A 13,288-nucleotide genomic window follows, 5' to 3' on the forward strand; every position below is an offset into this window, starting at 1 on the left:
GCCAGTGGAGAAGGTAGCCCACAGCTTGTGGATTTTTTACACGAAGGATTTCATTAGATGTAGAGATCATCAATATGTCCAACTAGAGTACTAGAATAAAAGGTTTCTTCTCCGACCAATGGTTCATGATCCTTTTTTTATAATAACTTTATATGATAATGCCCACAAAAGTATTTTTAATTTATTTGGTTTTCACAACATGCTGCACAATATCTCCTGAGTAACTGGCATAATCACGAATTTAGAAAATTTCCTAGGTTCTAGTTCTACTTCTCGCTATTTGGTTATTTATATTGATCTATTTTGTAGACTGAATTTGCTATGCTCGTCTGCTGCAAATTGAAGTTGAAACTTGTGACGTATCTGAGGGCTGGAAACTCTGGTAAATCAATTTTGCTGAAGTAGCATTGCAAGTGACATCCATTTCCTAGCTGAGAGCCAAAACTCAGTTAACTGGCTGTTAAAACAGAATTAGTTAAAAGGTTTAGATTGGTTTCTTGTCTCAGAAGAATCAGATCTTTAGATTTGTATTGAGAGCTTAGATTGAGAGTCGCGGGAGAGATAGCTTCTCTGTAACGTTATCTTTAGGGCAGTAACCAATACTACTGTCAGTATCTCTATTGTTGAGTGAAATTCACTTGTGAATGTCAGCACTCTCTGCTTTTCCTGCAATGTGTTCTTAATGCTTAAACTGTTAGATCATTGCTTAGCTTATCAAGTGTTATCATATGCATACACGAAGAACCGCTGATAGCAGGTTTCCAAGTAATGCTCTGCCTGAAGATCAGTACGAGGACTCGTTTGCAACATGTATACCAAATGAAGGCACGCTCTAACGTAAGAAATCAGAGGGTGGTTATTGTGTATCCTCAAATTTATTTCGGACAATCGATGGTGGGTAACAACATCTCAATCTCGAGCAAAGCAACAATAAGAAAAGACATAAAAGCAGAGTATAAATTTGAGGATTGAAAACCAAGAATCTTTACTAGTTTGAAAATGAACAATCAGCTCCAAATCTCAGCACAACAAATCTATTTGTATTCTCGTCTTTGATTTAAGAGCAAAATGAAAAGTATCCAAGATGAGTGTGTCTGCAGGGGCGGATCTCAGGAGGAAATTTAAGGGGGGTCAAATTTAAACTTATAAATTTAAGGGGGGGCCAAACTTAATTGTACAGGGATCAGTGTGTAAATTATTCATATTTTATTCAAAAATCTCAAAATATTTTAAAACCCAGGGGGGGCCATGGCACGCTTTAGTCTTACATGGCGTCCGCCCCTGTGTGTCTGTATGATGTATGTATCATGACCTAGCTAGGTATCTGTCAGACTCATGATAGTATCAGTTAGGCCTTTGTAATTTATTTTTATATTATTATCTCTGAATTTAGCATTTCTGAATAAAATAAACTAACTTCCTCTATAAACAGTGGCCAATGCCATGGCAAAAAACAAAGTACTGAAACGGCCAAAACACCCTCCTTGCGTTCTCCTTCTCCTCTTCCTCTCACAATCACCAAGTAATAAATAATAATGGCCTTGTCGCTCTGCTTCACTAAAACACTCCTCTTCTTCTTCATAATCTCGGCCATTCCGATTGCTTATATCATCTCTATCGAGCTAGCTATAGCCATGGCCAAGCCGGCCACCCATGTGTATCAATACCACAGCCCCAGCTTCTTGTGTGAGACCGCCAAGTGGGACGACGTAGGCCGTCGATTTCTCGTCTCCTTTTTAGATGGAGGAGTTGGTCAGGTCTTGGTGCCCGACGAATATTCACCAGGGACTGTTCTAGAAGAAGTCAAACTGGTCAAAGAGGATGACGTGGTCGGCAATGCTACCATGGGGATCGCCGTTGACCGGCCTCGGAATCGGCTCCTTGTGGCGTTTACCGATGTTTTAGGAAATAAATACAGTGCGCTTGCCGCTTATGATTTGTCTACTTGGAAGCGTTTGTTTCTCACCCAGCTCAGTGGCAAAAGTAAGTGTAGAAAATGAAAATGAAAATGAAAATCATTACTCCTTTGTTTGTTACTGCAAATCATGAGCTTTCAGAAGTTGACTTTCTAAGTATGGAGCCACTGTTCGAAAAGTGATTAACAAATCCGTCCAATTACATAATACATACGTACGTACACCACGGTAATTGTAATCAACTTCAGCGATGGATAATATTGGATGTCTTGTTATGACTTCTTTCTCTATGAACAGGGCCGGTCCACCATTTCATTGAAGAATATTCTAGTTGAAGTTAATAAGTTAACTATGTTCATGTGAAATCTGTTTTACAGCCATAAAATGATAAGATAGCGCTGGCTGTCCCAACACTTGAAGAAGTGCATGCTGGCTCATAAAAATTTGCTCCGCCTTTTTTAAGTGAATATTGATTTCAAAAATATTCTGATTGATCTTAAGCCTAAAATTTATTGATTTACAACAAAAGTATCCTGCGAACATGGCCACGTATATTATTAGTTTATGTGATCGTTTAGTTTAATTAGTGATTGAAATTTGTGTTTTTTAGTTTTCCAACTTATTTCTCATTTTAATGAAAAATGAGAGATATCTTATTATTATTAGAATGGACTTGTTATACATACACATATAGTGATAACTAATAATGGTGTAATTAATCAGGTCATGAACAACAACACCTTGTTACATGCATTGTAGCATTAATTTGGTATTTGATAAATCGACATTGCATATATATATATGTGGTGCAGGTGAGGAGAAATCTACGGCGGATGATATAGCGGTTGATGCAGAAGGTAATGCATACGTCACCGATGTCGTATCCAGTAAAATTTGGAAGGTAGGGGTGGAGGGTCAGTTGTTATCGATCATTAGAAGCCCACTGTTTACTGCAAAAGAGTGGTACAAAAACGTGTTTGGCCTAAACGGCATTGTATACCATCCGGATGGGTTCTTGATAGTCATTCACATGTGCAGTGGCAATTTGTTCAAGATTGACATTCGCAAAGAAGAGGAAGAAGTTAAGTTAATCGAGCTAAGAGGAGGCAGCTCATTGTCACTTGGAGATGGTCTTGCGCTGCTGTCTCCAACTAAGCTTGTGGTAGCAGGAAATCCTTATCCTTCAGCTCGATTGGTGGAGAGCTCCGATGGATGGGAAACGGCTTCGGTCGTGGCCAAATTTAATGGGCCTACTCATCGGGTGGCCACAGCTGCTACTGTGAAAGATGGTAGGGTGTACCTGAGTCATTTGCTTGGCCTGGGATTCCCCAACACCAAGAAGAAACATCTTCTCGTCGAGGCTGTTTTCTAAAACTTGGAAACACAGCTGAGCTCCTCAACTCAACTATGTCGTTAATTATGACGCTATGTTGCTTTACCCTTTGAAGGAGAAGAATTCTTTTGGATTTTGTATTATTGATTGTTCCACTGAACATAGTTAACTTATTTGGTGATGATGTACTACACAGTGTTCTAAGTTTCAGATTTTTTTTTAAAACTGTTTTCTTCTTTGCATGGAGAAGTTTATTAGTGTTAATTGTGATTGTTTGGTTTTAGTTATTGTTATTATTTTTTTTAGCAAACCTCAACGCCAGGAGTGAAATTTATTAAATCAAATACTCTTGAGTGATATAAGTTGTAGTCATTATTATTTTAAGCCACTTACAATTTTACATAATTTTGTGTTGATGAATATAAACATGTTTCAATCAAATAAGTGAAATTGAATTTGAGATTGAATTGAGGTCATAAGGTTGAGTTTTGACAGCACTCTAAACATTTTTTTTCTCACAAATGTGAGCAGAAATAAATATCTTCTTAAATATCAGTGAAAGTTTTTCTTTCACAAATTGAATAAGAATAAATATCTTCTTAAGTATTATGAAAGTAGATTGCCAAATCTTAGTAGATTTCTTATTAAAATGTAGTAACCAATAAGATAAAAAAAGAAGTTGAAAAAAGGGTTATTAAGTACTACTTATATTACTCACGAATTTGGGTTCAAATGATTTTTTTTAATTATTAGGATCGGTAATTATTGAATAAAAATAATATTTAATTCAGTATATTATTATAAATAGATAATTAACATAAAATGATGAAAAATTGAGGACAGATCATTTCAATTATGAAGGTTGCATGTTAAATTAGGATCAAGATTGTCTTCTGATCTGATCATGTTATGAGCAAATCAATTAATTATTAATTAATTGTTAATAAATAAAAAAAATAAAAAAAGTTAAAATTTTCCCATACACTAATATTAAAAAATACATGATAGAAAATCTTTAAAAGATCAGTATAACTCACGTTAGGAGAGGATAATGTTTCGTTAAATTATTAATTTTTTTTTTAAATCCCATATATAATTGCTGAATAGCATGGAGGAGTCAACGCCTGCCGGTTGGAGTAACAGCTAATCCCTTTCCTCAGTGTTACCCGCGAGCTTCTCACTCTCACTTCTTCTTTTGGCTAATAATGGCTCTCAGTTTGCCCCATAAAAACAATCCTGTTATTTTCCTTCGTCTCAGCCATTCCCTTTGCCTGCATCATTTCTCTCCTGCCACCCGCGTGTACTACTACGGCAGTTCCGGCTTTTTCCGTGAATGCGCCAGGGGGGATGACTCCAACCGTCGATTCATTGTCTCCTTTGCAGAGGGAGGAATTGGTCTGGTCTCAGTACCCGAACCTGATGAATGATGATTACTCACCGGGAACTGTTCTAGATGAAGTCACGCTAGTCAAAGACGTCGACTTGGCTGGTAATTCCTCGGTCAGTATCTTCATTGACTGGCTTAGGAATCGGTTCCCTGTGGCTGTCACCGGCGCTTGCAGCTTATGATCTTCAACGTGGACACTTTTGTGTCTCACCCAACAAAAGGGCCCAACTGAATCTTTAAATTGAAATAAACAGATAATATACACATTTTATTGTTGTTGTGGTGTTTCTTTTCACTTAAAATTTGTTAGTTCAGCTGGTGGCAAACTGACGGGATTCCTTTGCGGATGACGTAGCAGTTGATTCAAAGAGGTAATGCCTCTGTTACTGATGTATTGGGCAATAAAATTACGAAGGTAGGGGTTGATAGTAATTGGTAAGTTACCAAGAGACCATTAGAAGCCCGCTCTTTGATCCAAAAGAATGGTACAAACGCAGGACTGGGTAGCGGAATTGTTTATCATCCAGATGGGTTCTTGATTGTCGTTCACCATTCAAGTGGCAGTTTGTTTAAGATTAAGGTTAAAATTGACACAGGCAGCAAGAGAGATGAAGAAATTAAGTTAATTAAGGTAGTTGGAGGCCCATTAACGTTTGGAGAGAGACTGGGGATACTGTCTCCAAGAAAGCTTGTGGTAGCAGGGATTCCTACTGCTAGATTGTTGAAGAGCTCTGATGGCTGGGAAACTGCTTCTGTCATCGGCAAATTAAGCGCGCCTGCTCATCGGCTGCCGACGGCGGTAGCTGTGAAAGATGAAAGAGTGTATATTAACTAAATATATGGCCTGGGATATCCCAAGATGATGCATGCCCTCGTCGAGGCCATTTTCTAATTTTGGGGCCTCTAAGGGTTTAATTTGTGTTGTACTGGATAAATGGTGTTCTCATTTCTCAATTTTAATTCCTTATCTCATTATTTGCAAACATAGCAACACAATATGGAGAAACGAAAAAATAAAACAATTTAACTACAGATAAAAAAAAAGTACATTATAAGATAACAATTTGTTTTTGTTTGTTGTGTTGTTTTACCTAAATTTTGTACTATTTTCAGTACACATATATAATTATTCAAAATTAAACAAAAGTGTGATCCACAATTTATAAAAGTTTCAAAAGCAACGATAGTCCAAATTGGAGCACAATAAATTTATTCACAAGAGCCAAATCAACAAAGCATAGTAATTTAAATAAAATTATAAAAAAATAGAAATCATATAAAGTAACTCAATAATGGAGAAAGGGACAAAACGAACATCCAAACAAACAATATAAAGAGCCAATAATATGTCATTTAGTTATTTAATTTAGGGGGATCCTTATTACTATGTCACTTATTTATTTAATTTATGATTCCAAATACCCAGATGCCATTCGTTTGTTTCGTCTGTATAAAATTTTTCCCTGTTAAGTCACAAGTCACAACGCCCTATCTACACAGCAACAACACCCACGGGATACCGGCTTACCAAACACTAACTCCCCATCTAACATTGCGACCAAACCAAAGGAAGCGGCTATTGTCAAAAGCCGAAGCCCAACCTCTCTCTGATTTGTTTATGTTGTGTCTCTCACCCTCACAAAGACAAAGCAATGGCGCTCTCACTTTGCTCCGCCAAATCGCTACTGTTCTTCTTCGTAATCTCAGCCATTCCCGTCGCCTACATAATCTCTCAAGAGAGAGCCAATCCTGCCACCCACGTGTACCACTACCACAGTTCCAGCTTCTTTCGCGAGTGCGCCAAGTGGGATGACTCCGGCCGTCGATTCATCGTCTCCTTTTTAGACGGAGGAATCGGTCAGGTCGCTGTACCCGATGATTACCCACCCGGGACTGTTCTAGAAGAGGTCACGCTGGTCAAAGACCTCGAATTGACTGGCAATGGGTCGCTTGGCCTCGTCCTTGACCATCCTAGGAATCGTCTCCTCGTGGTCGCTGCAGACGTGTTTGGAAATAAATACAGCGCGGTGGCCGCTTACGATTTGTCCACGTGGAACCGTCTATTCCTTACCCAACTCAGTGGTCCAAGTAATTAATAATTATAGTATTTCAATTTTAATTTCAAACATCCTCATTTATTTATCTATCCTTGCAATAATAAATATGCTCATAATCTTATGGATGCGACATTGCGATTTGCGAATTTCCAGCAGACACAGATCCAGTTCACATATTTTCTTTTGAAAAATCGAACACTTCAAAATCTTAGATGTTGTTGCAGGTGATGGGAAATCATGTGCAGACGATGTAACAGTTGATGCAGAAGGTAATGCATATGTTACCGATGTTACAGGCAGTAAAATTTGGAAGGTAGGGGTGAAGGGTGAGTTCCTATCCATCATTAGTAGCCCTCTCTTTACTCCCAAAGAGTGGTACAAGAACTTAGTTGGATTAAACGGAATCGTATACCATCCAGATGGGTTCTTGATAGTTATTCACACCTTCAGTGGCAATTTGTTTAAGATTGATATTGTCGACGGCGTCGGCGAGGGTGAGGAGATTAAGCTAATTAGGGTAGCTGGCGGTCCCTTGTCATTTGGAGATGGTCTAGAGCTCTTGTCTCCGACTAAGCTTGTAGTTGCAGGGAACCCTTCTGCCAGATTGGTGGAGAGTTCTGATGGGTGGGAGACAGCCGCCGTAGTCGCCAAATTTAGCGGGCCTGTTCACCGCTTGGCCACAGCTGCAACTGTAAAAGATGGTAGGGTGTATCTTAACCACATGCTTGGCTTTGGATACCCCAAGAAGAAGCATGCCCTAGTTGAGGCAGTGTTTTCTAATAATTGATTGATAATATAGAAGATATAAGCTCCTCTATCTCTACGATTCATCTACGACAGATGGTCATGCTATTCCGTTTTGTAGCTTTGACTTCGACGGTGTCCATTGCTTTTGTATTGTATCAATTAAAAGCAAAACGAAACAAGACGCTGTTGCGTTTTCAAGTACTTGTGTTATGAATGCGAAGAGAGTAAGAAGACAGTATAAGCCGAGGTGCTACAGATAGAGCATAAGCAGAGGTGCTACAGGATGAATATAAAGTGGGCCAATTGAGTAGAGATAGTAATAGGGCAGCAAGTAGTATTTCTCTCAACACCAAGGTCGTCTTTGTTGTAATTTATTTCAGTACTCAAAACATTAGAAGTTCACCCAATCCATTGTTCAAGAATTAATCAAAATTCCTTTGTTATCATTCTGCCTAATTATATTTTCCTGTAAGACATTTAACCGATTGAAATGCCAGAGTACTGCTAAATCCATCCGCCTCATCGCAATGAAAATCATGAAAATATTATTATTCTTCCGAAACCACACTAATCTGATCTTTCTCTGGCAAGGTCACAAGATGCCTTTACTTTGCTCATTCCAATGTCGCAACTTCCAAACACGACCAGCGGCCCAACAACAATTGTAACCGACAGCAATCGGTTTTTCCAACCGGTTGCTTAGGTTTAGTTTTATTTTTATTTTGATTGAATTAGAATAAACAAATTTATAAATTATATAATTTATTAAAAATAGATATAATAAAAAACTTGATACAAATATTATTCACTGTGAATATTATAAAAAAATAAAATAAGATGAATATCCACAAAAAAGATAAATGTTTAATTCATGTTTTATAATTTCTATATCATTTGTAACTCTTAGGCTACGTTTGGAAGTCGGGATTGGATTAGATTAGTTTTTAGGATTAAATTAGATTAGATTATATTGGATTAGGTTGGATTAGATATAGTACTATCTTTTGTTTGGTATAATATTAGACAGGACTATACTAATTTAATTTAATAAAGTTAATAAGTATTTAAATAATATAATATTTTAAAATTATATTGATAATTATTGACCTTAATACTTAATATTCAATATTGGTATAAAAAGATAGTTGATTATTTTTATGTTTAATATTCAGTTCTAGTTTAAATAAATTAATGAATAAAATTTTGATATTCTAAATAAAATAAAATTATTGATTCAAAATTATAAAATTAACTTCTACGTTTAATTTTTATTAAAATATTAAATTAAATGAAAAATAAAATAGTGATAAAGAGGACACAAATTTTTCATTTAATTTTATCCCACCTAAACCCATATAAATATAAGGAATTTTAAGATAATGAAAGGAGGGCTTCAGTTAATGCGTATGTCCGTAGGCGGCTGTACACTTGAAGTAAGAGGTTTTGAGAGAATAAATCTATCACTATCATAGAAAGGAGGATGCCCGACTAATAATCCCAATTGTTTTGGACTATATTTTAGTCTATCCTATTGGTCCATGACAACCAAACATACCTTAGGATTAGATTATTTTGTTAATTCCAAAATCTAATCCAATCCCACAATTTATCCAAGCTCCCAAACATGACCTTAAAGTTTAATATATTTTGCTCCATGTTCCATGTTTCCTTTAGAAACCTCAGTTTTTGAATTGGAAAAAAAAAAAAAAATCTATTGGAGCAAAAGAATATATTGATTTCTCTTAAAAAAAGATTTGGTGGTTATCAACAGTCTTTGTAAGTCATAAACACTACCGCTTTAACAACGGGTTTCTAACCTGATATCCTAACCGTCAGATGGTTACAACGGCTGCTGCTATTTGGATCAAATCCAACTTAGCAGCGGCCCTTTACATTATCACAGGAAGCAAAAGGAAGAAACAACTTCACTTGCAGCCGGAGGAAAGAAATATGCAATCCGTTGGACTGCGAAGGAGGTTATATAAGTAAAAGTAAGAGCTCTCTGTTTACTATCTTGAGCCTCTATTGCCTACTACTTTTTATAGTTACTAACGGTTTGTTTTCTCGTAGGACTGGGAAAGGAATCAGAATTTGGAATAGGAGTGATGGATGATGTTTGGAGAATAGAAATCAAATATGCGAGTCTTATATATTTTTGCTATTAAAGAAAGAGAATTTAATTTTCATGACCTCTTTATTTTATCCAATTAAAATTTCATAATCTTTAAATTGCCCTCAATTAAGTTTTGTCACTTTTGTCGCTTTTATATTTTGATCCCTACAAAATTTTTATAATATTTACAAATAGGTCATTTATTATTTATTATTATTAGTTGTAATAATACTAATGCTAATAATAATAATTATCATCATCATTCATTATTATTATTGTTATTTATTAATGTCATTATTATTGTATTAATAATAATAATATTATTAAAATTTATTAATTTTACTATTATTATTATTTTGAATAATAATTATAATCACAACTACAACAACAACAACAATAATAATAATAATAATTAAGGTCATTTTAGTAACTTATAATAATATGTTTCTATTCCAAGATAGAATAAACACATAAATGGTAATACATTTCATATCCCATTCTAATTCCTACAAATAAAATAAATAATTTATTCTAATTCCTATTCGCTATTCTAATTTCAGTTTATTCTAATTACTGATTAACAAATGCACTATAAATTTTTTTTTCCCATAAGCAAAAATGATAAAAGAAGGATATTATCATTATGTCAATGAATAATTTTTTAATACATGATTTTTTTATTATAACTTTTATATTTTTATTTTTTATTTAATAGAAATTATAATAAAAAATTTTGACCTAAATTATAATAAAAGCCTATTCTACTCTTAAATTATATAAGTTTAATTTAATCCTTTAAATTAAAAAAAATAAATGGATTATAACAAAGATAATAATATTTTTATTAATTTAATATTTTATATATTTAAGATAATTAATTGATAAAAGGATAATATCCTAAAAGAACGAAAAGAAAGTAAAAAAAACTAGAGCGACACTACTAGCATTACCTTGCCGTCTATTCTATTATGTTGGTTTTTTTTTTTTTTTTTCAAAATGAGGAAAAAATTTGCCACAATTTGAGGCCACTTTCCTCTCCCCTGAAGAGTCTAAAACCATCCACATCAAGTCTTCTCCGCTGAGTGTGGTTGCCACTTCATTTTGTTAAAGTTTATTCATTTCTTTATATGCATGGCTACTTAACACCATCGAAACACAACTGTCTTTTGACTTTTAATTGAGGCAATTAGTGTCTCTTAAATCTAAGTGAGAAAGCAAGGAAGCATTGATTGATGGAGAGACAGAGGAGTTTCTCTCTGAAATCCACGAGATTTGTTGTGTTTTCTTTCACAATCACTTCTTCTATCATCTTTTTAACATTCTTTTCTTTCCGGGTCATCAAATTCACTCCTTTCATTAACCAAGAAACCCATTTTCAGTTGAGCAAACCCGCCGTCAATGTAAGTCTGAAACCCTTAACTGTCCAGACCTTGACTGGTTCAAGAAGAAATTTCACGGCACCAAATGCGAAAAACTTAATCTTGATTGATACACCTGTAAATAAACTTGATAAAACTTCTGGGTTCAGTAACTTGTCAGTTTCTGGGGACATTCAGAAAGAGAAAAACGACACTCAAGCGCCCAAAGATGAAGCAAGCAAAGGTGACGGTCTAAATGTTACTAGCTTAAGTAGAGGTGAAGAGAGTGTACCGGCACCTTCATTAATTGAAGTTCAAAGCAATGAGAGGCTTCAAGAAAAGAAGATTGGAGCAGCTTCAGTTGAGAAAATTGAACTTCCCAGTGATCAACAGATCAAAAAGGAGAATGTTAGAGCAGCTTCAGTCCAAAAAGTTGAAAGGGCAAGTAATAAGAGAATTGAAGAGAAGAAGACAAGAGACTGTGACATTACCAACGGGAGGTGGGCATACGATGAAAGCTATCCTTTATACACAAATACTACCTGTCCTTTTATTGATGAGGGTTTCAATTGTATGAGCAATGGGAGACTAGATAAACACTACATTAAGTGGAAATGGCAACCACACGATTGTGACATACCGAGGTATTTATTATATTTTTTATTTACGCTTGATTTTGCGTACTTAATTGGAATTGCAATATTTAGTGGTGAATGTTTAATGACGTAGTCAATCTGAATTTTTTGAGACTCTTTTTAGTTTAGGAATAGAAGCATGAAATGGAACTTTGATTATTTGAGTTCTATGGGCGATTCAATTATAGGTTCAATGCAACCAAAATGCTGGAATTGATCCGAGGTAAAAGGCTGGTTTTTGTGGGCGATTCAATTAATAGAAATCAATGGGAATCGATGCTGTGCATGTTATTCGGAGCTGTTAGAGATCCAAGGAAGGTCTATGAGACCCATGGACGAAGAATCACAAAAGAGAAGGGAAATTATTGTTTCAAATTTGTGGTATAATGCAAAGATGGGATGTTTACTTACTTTTTGGGATTGAGACCTGCTTATACTTGAAATATATAAATTTGGTCTTAATTATGCAGGATTATAAATGTACAGTTGAATATTATGTCAGCCATTTCTTAGTTCATGAGGGCAAGGCAAGGGTAGGGCAGAAGCGGGTGCAGACATTAAGAATTGATTCTATTGATCATGGATCATCAAGATGGAGAGGAGCTGATATCTTGATTTTCAACACTGCTCATTGGTGGTCTCACTACAAAACAAAAGCTGGGTTAGTTCCTTTTAATGTGAAAAGCTTTAAACCCTAGCCATTGTGTGATAGATGTTGCATTGGTTCAATTTTTTTCTCCTAAGCTATGAAGTTCAGTTTAGATCTTGGGTCTTAAGAAAGCATGTCAAGTTGTCCTTTTGCTTAATTCTGTAGACATGGTCATACTCCAAGTCAAGGGATTGACTGAATATAGTGTTTAGCATAAGCTGAATAATAGAACAATCACAGGATCATTTGAGTACAGAAAACAATTTCCGTTCCTTCTTAATAAGCAAATGATGTAATGTGTGTATACACGCTTATTAAAAGTAATGATGTAATGAGCGTATACACGTATATTAAAAACTCTCCATGGTTATTCATACCTCTGCTGACATGTTACAGGATTAACTATTACCAGGAAGGAGATCAAGTGCTTCCCCGACTTGATGTCTTCACAGCTTTTAAAAGAGCGCTGATGACTTGGGCTTCATGGGTTGATAAACGCATCAATCCAAGGAAAACCCAAATTTTCTTTCGAAATTCAGCGCCTTCCCATTTCAGGTTTTCCTTTACGATGCCAAAACTATGATATTTCTGATCTCATAATATCAGTTTCTGAGTTGTATATGACTTATTTCACAGGGGAGGTCAATGGAATGCTGGTGGCCACTGTGCAGAAGCTACCCAACCCCTTAATGAAATCTCAGGTTTCAGCTACCCAGAGAAGAATGTCATCATAGAAGATGTGATAAAGCAGATGAGAACTCCTGTGACACTCTTGAATATAACTAGTTTGTCAGAGTATAGGATAGATGGTCATCCATCCACATATGGAAGAAATAAACGCTACTCTTCAAACATTCAAGACTGCAGCCATTGGTGTCTTCCTGGTGTTCCTGATACTTGGAACGAACTTTTATATTTCCAGTTGCAATCTAAAAAAGAATAACTCTGACATGTTTGAATATTCTGCCTGTTGATTTTCTTGGCAGATTGTAAAATGTAATTTGTACTGGTTTATTGCAAATGTTTTGATTGATATTTATTTTCTTGGACCGAAGAAGACTTGAAAACGTGGAAATGTTTACTCCCGTACAGA

The 13,288-nt window shown here is 35.5% G+C and overlaps 3 protein-coding genes across 3 annotated transcripts; all 3 read left to right on the forward strand.

Moving 5' to 3' along the window:
* Nucleotides 1-1,323: 1,323 nt before the first annotated feature.
* LOC102611552 (hypothetical protein) lies at nt 1,324-3,827 on the forward strand. The gene is made up of 2 exons (XM_006492384.3): nt 1,324-1,983; nt 2,729-3,827. Exons 1-2 carry the CDS (start codon nt 1,536-1,538, stop codon nt 3,286-3,288), a joined length of 1,008 nt encoding a protein of 335 aa, XP_006492447.1. The 5' UTR covers nt 1,324-1,535; the 3' UTR covers nt 3,289-3,827.
* Nucleotides 3,828-5,972: 2,145 nt separating this feature from the next.
* LOC102631215 (uncharacterized) lies at nt 5,973-7,886 on the forward strand. The gene is made up of 2 exons (XM_006492276.4): nt 5,973-6,724; nt 6,918-7,886. The coding sequence occupies exons 1-2, from the start codon at nt 6,289-6,291 to the stop codon at nt 7,478-7,480; spliced, it is 999 nt and encodes a 332-aa protein (XP_006492339.2). The 5' UTR covers nt 5,973-6,288; the 3' UTR covers nt 7,481-7,886.
* Nucleotides 7,887-10,538: 2,652 nt separating this feature from the next.
* LOC102606621 (protein trichome birefringence-like 6) lies at nt 10,539-13,234 on the forward strand. Its single transcript, XM_006492277.4, has 5 exons — nt 10,539-11,555; nt 11,735-11,927; nt 12,017-12,207; nt 12,592-12,750; nt 12,832-13,234. The coding sequence occupies exons 1-5, from the start codon at nt 10,786-10,788 to the stop codon at nt 13,136-13,138; spliced, it is 1,620 nt and encodes a 539-aa protein (XP_006492340.2). The 5' UTR covers nt 10,539-10,785; the 3' UTR covers nt 13,139-13,234.
* Nucleotides 13,235-13,288: the final 54 nt, after the last annotated feature.

The sequence above is a fragment of the Citrus sinensis genome, chromosome 3 (genome assembly GCF_022201045.2).
Source record: "Citrus sinensis cultivar Valencia sweet orange chromosome 3, DVS_A1.0, whole genome shotgun sequence".
Lineage (NCBI taxonomy): Eukaryota > Viridiplantae > Streptophyta > Magnoliopsida > Sapindales > Rutaceae > Citrus > Citrus sinensis.

Bases quoted from the DNA above. Each gene is read 5' to 3' on its own strand.
- LOC102631215 (XM_006492276.4), top strand. From the start codon at position 6,289: ATGGCGCTCTCACTTTGCTCCGCCAAATCGCTACTGTTCTTCTTCGTA. The intron at 6,725-6,917 runs GTAATTAATAAT...ATGTTGTTGCAG, and splicing joins TACCCAACTCAGTGGTCCAA to GTGATGGGAAATCATGTGCA.
- LOC102611552 (XM_006492384.3), top strand. From the start codon at position 1,536: ATGGCCTTGTCGCTCTGCTTCACTAAAACACTCCTCTTCTTCTTCATA. The intron at 1,984-2,728 runs GTAAGTGTAGAA...TATGTGGTGCAG, and splicing joins CACCCAGCTCAGTGGCAAAA to GTGAGGAGAAATCTACGGCG.
- LOC102606621 (XM_006492277.4), top strand. From the start codon at position 10,786: ATGGAGAGACAGAGGAGTTTCTCTCTGAAATCCACGAGATTTGTTGTG. The intron at 12,208-12,591 runs GTTAGTTCCTTT...GACATGTTACAG, and splicing joins CACTACAAAACAAAAGCTGG to GATTAACTATTACCAGGAAG. The intron at 12,751-12,831 runs GTTTTCCTTTAC...CTTATTTCACAG, and splicing joins TCAGCGCCTTCCCATTTCAG to GGGAGGTCAATGGAATGCTG.